General features: G+C 42.5%; 1 protein-coding gene across 1 annotated transcript in view; it reads left to right on the top strand.

Moving 5' to 3' along the window:
- Positions 1-12416, top strand: part of EGFL6 (EGF like domain multiple 6) — a 66649-nt gene that overhangs the window by 41320 nt on the left and 12913 nt on the right. Inside the window, exons 8-9 of the mRNA XM_056131287.1 lie at positions 7784-8128; positions 9119-9199. Coding sequence (XP_055987262.1) covers positions 7784-8128; positions 9119-9199 — 426 coding nt within the window. The remainder of the gene's footprint in view (positions 1-7783; positions 8129-9118; positions 9200-12416) is intronic.

The following is a 12416-nucleotide window of genomic DNA, read 5'->3' as shown; positions in this document are numbered from 1 at the left end:
CAGTCAACTTGAATCATATTTGGGAGTGAAACATATTTTTTTTCTTTATTCTTGGAAACCTCAGATTCACCACAGTATTCTCTTTGATATCTGACAATCATTCCTTTTGTTATTATCCATTCTGCAGTGGGATTATTGCTTTAGTCTTTGACCAAAATGTTTGTTTAATGGAGAAAACTTTCTGGGTCATTTGCTGTACTACTCATGCAGCTTTTACCATTTTTCTTTGATTCTCTGTAAATCAAACAGCCTTGCTTGCATGGAAAAGAGGTCTTAGCAATGTCTCTTTGTGGGGGTGGGGGGGCACACCCAGTTGTTCTCAGGTTTTACTCCTGTCTGTGTGCTAAGGAATTAATCCTGGCAGAGCTTGGGAGAACATGTGGCGTGCCAGGGATCAAATCCAGACCAGTTCCATAAAGGCAAGCATACTGCCCACTATACACTATCTCACCAGCCCCTGGATCTTAACAATGTTTTACACACAACACTTAAAGGATGGACCCAAACCACACTTTGTGCATGGAAAAGTCAGACAAATTACAAGGAGAGAATTTCATCTAACTAGCATCAGCATATAACGTGTTCTCTTGTAAAATATGCTTTATGCATACAAATCACAACCATCCAGAGTCTTGCTAGCTAGAGTAACTTTTTTTACCAGTCCCCCTTGCCTTTGTTGCTGTTGTTTTAGTGACTGAGAGTGGCACACACACTCGGTTGTGATGCTCAATGAAGGTCACACTCATTTAGTTGTGCCAGTCACACACATTCTGGTTCTCGTGCTCACCAGCAATCACTGTGGTGCTCACACGCATGTTTACTAGGAGTAGCACTCCTGGCCAGTGTGCTCCTACAGCTCTTTTCCTTTCAGTGCTCTCCAGGGGTCACATGCTTTAGTTGTGCTCCTTGCATGAAGCTGGCCTTGTACGAAAGATGGAGCATTCTTTTTTTTTTTTTTTGCTTTTTTGGGTCACACCCGGCAATGCACAAGAGTTATTCCTGGCTCATGTACTCAGGAATTACTCCTGGCAGTGCTCGAAGGATCATATGGGATGCTGGGAATCGAACCCAGGTTGGCTACGTGCAAGGCAAACGCCCTACCCGCTGTGCTATTGCTCCAGCCCCAGATGGAACATTCTTTTGTGGCCTAAGGAGTCTTGGAAATCAGAGCCACCCCAACCAATCTCGCTGCCAGGGATCAAACTCACAGCGTCACACTTGCAAAGCACTGAGTCATCTCTCAAGTCCTCCCGCTCAGTTAGAACAACCTTTTGTTATTTCAATGTTATTGCAACAGTCTGGCTCCATGTTGCAACAGAGAAGAGGGTTTAGTGGGTGATCCTTACCTTATCCTGAGGAAGAAGTACCCTAAATGTGTCTACACTCTTTTGACTGCTCTAATCAGTTTAAATGTTGATAATACGTTGCTGGATTATTTTCTCTTAGCCGGAAGATCACTTTAAGCTCATTTAAGGAAAATCCAAACTTATATGGGTAGTGACAGTTCAGGAAAGGACGTGGTGGTTTCATGACCAGAGCCATGGCTTCTGGAATCATATAACCTGAGCTTGATTCCTGGCACCCCCGTCCACAATAAGTGGCCAGGAAAAAAAATTTAACCTCTCAGTGTCCCCGTTGTCATGCCTTTGAGGTAGAAATAATAACATCTGGCCGTTAGTATTGATTTGATAGTTACTTGAAATACTGCTTAACAAGAAATTCAGAGCTGGGGGCTGGAGTGATAGCACAGCGGGGAGGGTGTGCACGTGGCCAACCCGGGTTCAATTCCCAGCATCCCATATGGTCCCCTGAGCACTGCCAGGAGTAATTCCTGAGTGCAGAGCCAGGAGTAATCCCTGTGCATCACCAGGTATGACCCCCCCCCAAAAAAAAAGAAATTCCGGGCCAGGGAAAGAGTACAGCAGGCTGGGTTCTTGCCTTGCATGCAGGTGACTCAGCTTCAGTCCTCGGCACTCTGTCTGGTCCTCTGAGCCCTAGAAATAGTGATCCCTAAACACAGAGCCAAGAGTAATCCCTGAGCACTACCAGATGTAACCCCCAAATGAAACAAAACAAAAAGAAATGTGTATGCTAAGGGCTTAGTTTCCGCCAGGAAGATCTTTAGTACTCAGCTTTCAGTCGCTAATCCTGCACTAGTCCAGAGAGTAGTGGTGTCATAGCTTCCTTACCAAAGTGCCATAGATGGACCAGAGTGATAGTATAGAGGGTATGGCACTTGCTTTGCATGTCGCTGATCTGGGTTTGATCTCTGGCACCACATGTGATCCCCTAAGCCCCACCAGGAGCGATCCTTGAGCACAGCCAGATGTGGCCCCCCAAAATAAATATGCCACAGTCTCTCCCATGGAAATCAACTTCCTTTGTCATTACAGAGATGCTTCTGATTTCAATTCAACTTGTAAAGAGCACATCTAAGAACGGAAGTTTGGGGACAACCGGGCCATTTCACTCTTTTTTCCTTTTTTTTTTCTTTCTGGATCACACCTGGCAATACACAGGGGTTACTCCTGGCTCTGCACTCAGGAATCACTCCTGGCAGTGCTCAGGGGATCATATGGGATGCTGGGAATCGAACCTGGGTCAGCTGTGTGCAAGGCAAAAGCCCTACCTGCTGTGCTATCTCTCCAGCCCCTCTTTTTGCTTTCTAATTCTAACATCAACACTAGAAGAATGGAGGTATGATTGAGGGAAAAAAATTTAAGCTAGCCAAAGTTCTTAAACATACTAGTAATGGGTCACAAAAATAATGGCAAACACAGGACACCTGAGTGTCCAATGATAAAGGTAAAGGTAAAGGTAAAGGCCCTCCCGTTGATCGTCGATTTGCTCGAGCGGGCCCAGTAATGTCTCCATTGGAGACTTTGTTGTTACTGTGTCTGGCATATCGAATACTCTCGGTAGCTTGCCGGGCTCTCCGAGAGGGGCGGAGGAATCGAACTTGGGTCGGCCATGTTGGCCGCTTGTAAGGCGAACGCCCTACCCGCTGTGCTTGATAATCTTAGAAATTGGCATGTATTCACTCATTTAAAACTTCTCACCATATTCTTGACCCGGAGCAAAGAGGCAAAGAAGAACATAATTTTTCAGGTCGGCAGAGGTTTCTGGTAAGGTGGCTAGCTAGGGAAATCTTAAATCCCTCCCCAAAGAAATTATCAACTTTATCTACAGAAGTTTATAATGTAAATGAGAAAGCTCTGAAATTTTGGCTTTTATATCTGAGATTCCTAAATGTGCTGTAAATCCCTCCCAAATTTCTAGATCATTAAGAAGATGATGTAATAATCAAGAAAGTTTTTTGAGAAGCCCCAGGCTGTGTCAAATTTGAAACAGTGATACCTAGATAAAGCTAAGTCTAACTGCTAGCCATGCACATTCCAAATCCTTGTGGTTTTCAAATCCTTGCCAAAGTACTCCTTTTATGCTAGGGGAGTGAAATTGTTGATACCACTAATGTGATGTTTTCCTTTTTTTTTTTTATTTTTTACTTTCTTCAAACACAGTGGTTTATAATGCTGTTCATAATACAGTTAGTGGCATTCAGTGTTCCAACTCCAATCCCACCACCAGTGTGACTTTCCTTCCACCGTTGTTCCCAGTTTCACCACCCAGACCTGCTCCCTTACCAAGCACAAAATAATTTATTTTATATTGTGTGCTACAACAAAGTGGCTGGAGCGATAGCACAGCGGTAGGGCGTTTGCCTTGCACGCAGCCGGCCTGGCCAACCCTGGTTCAATTCCTCCACCCCTCTTGGAGAGCCTGGCAAGCTACCGAGAGTATCTCGCCCGCACGGCAGAGCCTGGCAAGCTACCTGTGATGTATTCGATATGCCAAACACAGTAACAACAAAGTCTCCAATGGAGACGTTACTGGGCTGGCTGGAGCAAATCGATGATCAACGGGAGGGCCTTTACTTTACTTACTTTTTACAACAAAGTGGCTAATGGGATTATTAAAAAAAAACTTTAGTAAAAGAAAATTTGTGAAAATTGTTTTATCTCACCATGGGGCTGTTAAGCCTTTGAAGGTTTACTAAGCTGTTCGTTGTTCTTTAAGTCTTCTGTGTTACTTTTTTGTTTATTGAGCTTACTTGGCATGTATGCTACTTTCCCTACTAATTTGATGTGCTCCTACTGGGACGTTTAGTATTGTGGAATTAAAAATGTGTGGCTGAGTGCTCTAGGAATTCTAGGATCTGCAGAACTGGATGGATCATTTTACGTGGCAGCCAGTGTGGCATGTGGGTGTGGTTTCCTGGGCTTTCAGAAGTACGAGGGGGTCTAAGGGAGGCTGTCACCCATATTCCAAGAATACCCAGAGGTTTTTTTTTTCAGCCTGAAAACAGGTGTACCTGGAGTTTTTACCAGTTTGGCATCTCTGCAGAGATTAATCATGAAGCAGTGAAGCTGGGCTGTTGGCATAGCAGTAGAGTGTGGGTCTGACTGTTGGGGTTTCAGCAGGACAAAGACTCGGTCCACCCCCACCCAAGGGTGCCCAAGAGGTTTCAGCCAGACGAACGGGTGTATCCATGAATTTTAGCGGCTTGGCTTGCATCTTTTCCAAGATTAGTCGTGAATCTGTAGAACTGGACCGATGAGTTTACGTGGTGGCGTCTGTGGGATGTCTTTTTTTTTTCCAATAGGAAAAATTGGAATTTCAAAACCAAAACTGAAAGCAGATGTTTAGCTTTGACTGGTGTGGGCTGAAGCACTCACCTCATTACTTATTAACAGTCTCCAGTTTTATGTTACTGATTGCACAAAGGAAATTTCCAGGGAATGGATGTTTCCTGTTCATTTTTCATACTGGGTCCTGGGAAAAGATTCAGGGACCCATGAACCCAATTATGCACTGTGACCTGCCTCCAGGGGAAAGCCTCTAGATGATTAACACATTACAATCTAAACTTGATTTGCACCCGCTGGCAAATGAACTGAAACAGGCTGTCAGAGGTCAGCAAAGTGAGTCATGATCCATTACTTGTATTCGACCGTTGGTTTCGAACCTATAACCACATTCTGTCATAATGATAAATAACTGGACTATTTTGTTAAAAGGAGAAAGGTATCTTTCTGTCATAGCAGTCATGGTTCTGATTTCAAAGTAACAGAAATGTATTAAATGCACATACATCTTCAAAACATTTTCTTTCTCCCTTTGATTATTCAAAATTTGGTGCACTTCTTGTGTATTTTTCCACTAATTTGGTACAGATTGGATCAGTGAAATGATGAAGAGACAGAGGTGGAGGAGAGACAAAAGCAATGCCAAGAAAAATAAGGTAAAAGGTAAAGGCCCTCCCGTTGATCGTCGATTTGCTCGAGCGGGCCCAGTAACGTCTCCATTGGAGACTTTGTTGTTACTGTGTCTGGCATATCGAATACTCTCGGTAGCTTGCCGGGCTCTCCGAGAGGGGCGGAGGAATCGAACTCGGGTCGGCCATGTTGGAGGCTTGTAAGGCGAACGCCCTACCTGCTGTGCTATCGCTCCAGATTCAGCCAAGAAAAATATTTGAATAAAATTCAAATTCAAGTTATTCTTTATAGTATTCCTTTTAGGTTCCAAAATTGATGTCTGCTGCCTTATCTCACTTCCCACTAAGCTGAATGTAGGTAGTGTGTAGCACTGTAGCACTGTCCTCCCATTGTTCATTGATTTGCTCGAGCGGGCACCAGTAACACCTCCATTGTGAGACTTGTTGTTACTGTTTTTGGGATATCGGATACACCACGGGGAGCTTGCCAAGCTCTGCTGTGTGGATGGGATACTCTTCGGTAGCTTGTCAGGCTCTCCGAGAGGGACGGAGGAATCAAACCTGGGTCGGCCGCGTGCAAGGCAAATGCCCTACCTGCTGTGCTATTGCTTCAGCCAGGTAGTATAACTGAGTGAATTCGTTTTCTTGCTTAGTCTTAGACTAGCTCATGCCTAGCTATTGTTTAACAGAAAAATATCTATGATTTCTTATAATCAGTGAGTTTTTTTTCATTTCTTTTTTTACATTGTTGGCGATTCTTAAATATCCTAAGTCTGTTCCTGGGAAAGGGCCATGCATCTTAGGATTCTAGATCTCATGCAATTTGAACCAAGTGTAGAGAAATATAACCCTTTTCTCCTAAAACAGTATTGAGTCTGTCATGAAAATAGAACTGGGAAAAAGTTATTCATATGCCCTATCCTAAAAACCTAGCTTTGGTTTTAGCATCTGAGTGACCTTAAATATGTCATGTAACATCACCCAGTTTACTTCATCTACACAACAAATATGTTAGGTTTCATGACCTGTTTTCTACAGTTTTGGATTTTTTCCATCATTAACATTCACCCTTAAGGGTCATTGATTGATGCCCTGGGGAATAAGAGGGATCAAACAAATGGAGTATTTTCCAAAACAATTTTATTTGGTAAAGAGAAATAGGAAATAAAGGTAAAAGAGTAGATCTAGAAGTCTCTCTGTAAGTAATCAAGGAATTTTGCTTTTGATAGCAGCTTATGGAGGTGAAGAAAATAAAATGAGAACTAGAACAGGAGAAGAAAATAAGTTTGTGGGGCTGGAGCGATAACAAAGAGGGTAGGGCGTTTGTCTTGCACACAGCCAACCTGGGTTTGATTCCCAGCATCCCATATGGTTCCCTGAGCACCGCCAGAAGTAATTCCTGAGTGTATGGCCAGGAGTAACCCCTGTGCAATGCCATGTGTGACCCAAAAAGCAAAAAATATAATAGGTTTGTGATCCTTTAACCATAGATCATCGTCTTTGAAGTCACAAAATGGCTAACTCCTGGTAATATGTATAGGTCAGTCTATGATTATAGTTATGATTTTTCTATATAAAATTGACAAATCTTTTGAGCTACCTTGACTGTACCAGTTTTGGAGAATACTAGGATGATGGCAGAAGTATTAGAGGACTCTAGAAAATTTATCACTTCGGGATCTGTAGGAGCTTGGCAGTATCATATATGTCATTAAAGTAGTCTGAAGGTCTGTCATTTCTGCTTGTATTCCATTGGGTGTTGAATTGCCTGCCCTGGTTGGCCAAGAATCATTGTAGGGGTTCCTGGGCTCCCTAAATAGCTCCACTGCAAAAGAAAGAAAATGAGGCAGCAGGCAATGGCTGGTAAAAACAGAACTTTAGACTCTGAAAAGGCAATTGGGTGTGACAGGAAAAGACAGAGGGTGCCGGCCAGTTGTGCGGACCCTTAGGACCATGAGGAGGATATTGAGTGTTGGGTGTGCTGGGCTTACATTGTCACCTGCAGCACAAGCATGGACACATTAGAAACCTGGGTGCTCTGAGGGAGTGTCCAGGACAGTTCAATGCATAAATACATAATAAAACAGAAGATTATTTAGACCCCAAGACTGAGGTCCATTCCTCCTCCTGACGGGGGAGGCTGGGGGCCCCTCTCTCCTTGGAGGTGATGAGTGGCATCCCTCTGCAGCAGGCTAACCGGGGCAGGCCGGGGCAGGAAGAACTGTCAAGTTTGCCCTTTTCTCTAACATGCAAGTGACTGGTAATACACATAAACAAGTTGTCATCATAAAAATAATAATAGATAAATAAATAAAACATAAGCAAATACAACTCTCCTTAAAGATCTGATGGTAGAGATTTAGATGAGTGGATCCCAGGGTAATCCACGTCTTGCTCCTTAGCACATCTAAAATGCTTCATTGTGTGTGGGGGGGTGGAGGATGGGAGAAAGAGAATGACATAATTATCAGCTCCTGTGGAACGTCTCACCTGTTTGTTTTTGTTTAGTTATCCCCGAAAATTCTGTGAAAGAAATCCTCAAAGTTCCTGGCACCATCAAAGACAGAATCAAGAAGTTGCTTGCTCACAAAAACAGCATAAAAAAGAAAGCCAAAATTAAGAACGTCATCACAGAACCTTCTGGAACTCTTCCCTCAAAAGTTAATTTGCAGCCCTTCAACTCCGAAAAGAGTGTTTCCCGAGATGGGAAAACAAGTAATGGAGGAAGAAAAGGGAATGGAGAGAGAAAGAAAGCAAGGCTGGAGGAAGAGAAGAGAGAGGAAGAGAAGAGAAGGGAGAAAGCTTTAAAGAACCATGTGGAACAGGAGAAGAGCCTGCGAGGAGATGTATTTGGTGAGAAACATTTAAATATTTTATACATTTATAAAAGGATATACATTTAGTAGATATTATTAAAAGGATAATTTCATACCTAAAGGAAAATGGGTCCCATGTAAAGTCCTAAGAACTTAAGGCTCTCTAGAAGACCTGGAAACACACATCTTCCACAGATTTCCAATTTGTTGCTCTGGAAAACAAGGAGAAGTGCCCTTCCTCCTTATCTGGAGTTTCCAGTTTCATGACTCCCTCTTTCTGTTGTCTGACTTCTCAACTCTCTGTGCAGATCACTCCAGCCAAAATTAGTGTGTCCCTTCTCTCCAAGGTAAATCTGCCAAGATCTACCTTTTCACTTCTCGAAAGCCCTTTTGACAGCTCTGCTTAATGAAAGAGCAATTTCACAGTTTGTCTGGTTATAGTTTCAAAAGCCAAAATAGACAATTGTTTGGAGAGAAATTTCTCCAGTGGAACTCAGGTCGTCAGTATCAACTAGAAAACCCTCCTTTACACTATTGCTCTGTAGAACAACTATAAGTCTCAGCCCCTCAAGATTGGGTACCACCACCCTCCACACCCCACCGTAACCCCACTGTGAGACTTTCTATTTGATTTTTTCTGGACATTTTTCACTGCCTCTATGTTCCCCTTGTACATTTTTTTCTATGACTCTTGGATTGAACCAAATGAAGAATAAGCACAGGCCCATTTATCTAAGACATTCATTGCCCTTAATAGAGAGCAGAAAGCTCAAAGGGTATTTCCAAAACTGGTGAGAAGAAGCATGTTACTGGTGTAGATGCTTAAGAAACCTTGGTAGAGCCTGGGAAAAGATACTCTGAATGAATAAACTGGGACAAGGACGAATGCTTTGGGAAATTTAGGAAAACACTACTGCAGTATCTTCAGTAAGCAAAATATATGTGAAAATCCTCTTATTCAATCAGACTGTCTTAGTATGGACTCTTTTTAGGGCTTTTTCCTAACGGATTGAGTGTTCTTTATCAGCTCCTAGGGCAAAGGAAGCAGGTGAATTTGATCTTGTTCTGATGCAAAGAAAAGCCATAACATCCGAATTGGAACGTAAAGGTAAGAACTAAGAACTAAGGCTGTCTATAAGACCTGGAAACACACATCTTCCACAGATTTCCCCACATCCATGCTTTCTCATGCTGTCCGATGTCATTTCTGTTTTTCGAAGATTGTTTTTGAATTATGGAGTTTATTCGTATGTAGCTGATGAGAGACTCATTACACTGTGACCAAGAATTTCAGTAGGATCAGAGCAGGTCTGCTGATATTAATGATTATAGTAAGAAAGTTTTCTTATCTCCACCACTTTCCAACTGGTGCTGGGAAGGAAGTGTGGTAACAGATAGTATGTGTAGAAATACGAGACATTTTTTGCTTCAGCTCCTATGTCTGAGGACCCACAACCCGCTACTGTTGGTCTAAGATCTGTTCCCAAGTGCCTGTGTCAGCTACCTGTCGACACAAGACTGCTTTGTAGAGATTAGAAAGATAGTACAGTGGTCTGGGTGAGTGCCTTGCCTAAGGCCAACTCTGGTTCAATCTCCAACATCACATGGTCCTCCAAACATCATCAGATGTAACCCTGGAGCCCCCCCACATACCACTAGGGTGATTTGGGTAATCCCCAACACCCCAGGGCCTAAACAGCACCGCATTCTCAGACTCAGGCATCGAATCACTGGCCTAGTTGGCTGAGAGTCACTGGAAGCAGCCCCTTGACCTCCTGAGCACCACGTTGGAGTCCTCCCATTAAAAAAGAATGCTGTGTAACAAATAGCCACGTGTTCTCAGTGTCCTGCAGTAAGCCATGAGTTGTGGAGAAGATGATTACATCCTGTTTCAATCCACATCCACAGTTCCTTCCATGTGGAGGAAGAGAGCAAAGTTGAGGCACGTGCCACTACAATTATAAAGCAACTAAAAATTGTGCTGCATTCACTTTTCACGGACTAGAAGCATCAACTTCTCAAGCCAGTAAGATCACTAACTAAAGAACATTGGATCCAGGCAATACCTGGCCTCTTTTTTTTTATTAAAAAATTTTTAATAGTGAGACATCATGAGGAACAGTTGCAGACTTACACATTTTTGTGCTTGGGTTTCAATTATACAATGATCAAACACCTATCCCTCCACTGGTGCCCATTTCCCACCACCACAGATCCCAGTATCCCTCCACCCTCCAACCCCCCCATCCCATCCTGCCTCTGTGGCAGGGCATTCCCCTCTGTTCTCTCTCTCCTTTTGGATGTTGTGGTTTGCAAAAGAAACATTGAGTGGCAATCATGTTTGGTCTATAGTCTACTTTCAGCATGCTTCTCCCATCCTGTGCGGGTCCTCCCAACACCTTTATTTGGTGTTCCCCTCTTTATCTGAGCTCCCTTTTCCATAGTATGTGTGGTTGGCCTCCAAGTCATGGAGTAAAATTCCTGGTACTAATCTCGGCCATTCTTGGGTGTTAGTTTCCTATTTTGTTACTTTATGTTCCCCAGATGAATGCAATCTTTCTATGTCTATCCCTTTCTTTCTGAGTTATTTCACTTAACATGATACTTTCCATGTAGTACTGCTTGTATGTATATTTCGTGACTTCATTTTTTCTAACAGCTACATAGTACTCCATTGTGTAAATGTACCAAAGTTTCTTTAACCAGTCATCTGTTCTCGGACTCTCAGTTTTTTTCCAGATTCTGGCTATTGTAAAGAGTGCTGCAATAAACAGACAATTGCAGATGTCACTTCGACTATACTTTTTTGCCTCTCTGGGATATATTCCCAGGAGTGGTATTGCTGGATCAAATGGGAGCTCAATTTCTAATTTTTTGGGAATCTTCCATACTGTTTTCCAAAAGGGCTGAACCAGTCGGCATTCCCACCAACAGTGAAGGAGTGTCCCTTTCTCACCACATCCGCGATACCTGGCCTCTTTTAACTGTATAAATGGGACTAGAATTAAGGGTCTTTACCAGAATAAGAAGAATTGGGGGTTAAGGAGAAAAGAAGACAAGAAACAGACAGTATTTGTGCTAGTTTAGGATACGTATGGCATTGGACAGCCCCAGCTTCAGTCTAGTTTGGGGTTCAGGTTCAAAGCTAGTGCTCAGGACTTGGACACCACCCTTACTGCTTAGTTTCACCTTGCTAAAGTGTGTCTGATTATGATATTTTTGTAACAAGCAAATCAAATTATATTGCATATGTGAAAATATTTTGCTAATTGTAAGAAGTCAAGAACCAGCTTACCTCATTAGTATTTACCTTTCCTTTCCAGTCTGTTATTCCTTATTATAAACAACCAAAGACCCAAATCAAAACCCAAAGCATCTGTGAGTTATAATGTCTCAATCTTCTCCTTCTTTCCAAGTGGCACTTTCTGTTATCTATCTAAGAGATCAAAACACTTCTTTCTTGCAAAGGAACAGGTAATAAAGGTTTGGGGTTTTGTGAGCCAGTCTGTTACAAATCTCAGTCTTGTCCTTAAGCACAAACTCTGTGACTCTGAACTTTGTATCTGTAGTGAATTATTTGCTTTTCTCTTTCCCTTTAGTCATACGTATTAAACAATTAAGTTTACTTCTTAGTAATACTTAGTAATATTACTTAGTAATACTTAGTTATTTGGATAAACACAGTAAGAAATAGAGATTCAAATTTTAGTTCTCTGGACTCTGAAGTCAAGCAAGTCTTTTACTGTAAATCCCAGAAAAAGTCCTCAGGTCAGTTCAGCTTGTGCTTCTCCATGGGGTCCTGTCTCTTAAGTCATACAACATGCATCAAGACATGCCTTTATGCTTCCCAGATTGTCCCATTTCAATGGTGGGGTAGCTTTGCCACTCACCTTGCGGTGGGACCTCCCTTTGTGAGGTGTTAGGAACTACGGCAACCAAAAACCTGACTCAAGTAATTATTATGAATGCCCGGGAGTAGATATATTTGACTCAATCAACTCCCAAATATTAGGAGCACAGCATTAATGGTCTTTTTGTGATTAAGCAAAGAGAATTGCTCTACAGTAAAATATGAAACGGCTATAGGGGAAATAGAAAAGCAGGTAACCCACTCCAAACACAAAGTCCAGAGTCACCAGGTTTGACTTAGTAACTAACACAATGAAAATGTAAAAGATAAACTCGGGGTATTAGAGGTGCTCTCAAGAGCACTTTAAGCATCTCTGGGGGGGAGGAAAAGTGGCAATTCACTGATGAAATGTAAAATACTTAACGGTTAATGCCCAACACTACTCTACATAAATATAGCGTTAAAGGGTGGGAAC

This window comes from Sorex fumeus, unplaced genomic scaffold (assembly GCF_029834395.1).
Source record: "Sorex fumeus unplaced genomic scaffold, SorFum_2.1 ptg000086l, whole genome shotgun sequence".
Taxonomy (NCBI): domain Eukaryota; kingdom Metazoa; phylum Chordata; class Mammalia; order Eulipotyphla; family Soricidae; genus Sorex; species Sorex fumeus.
This window is presented reverse-complemented; position numbering and strand designations above follow the sequence as displayed.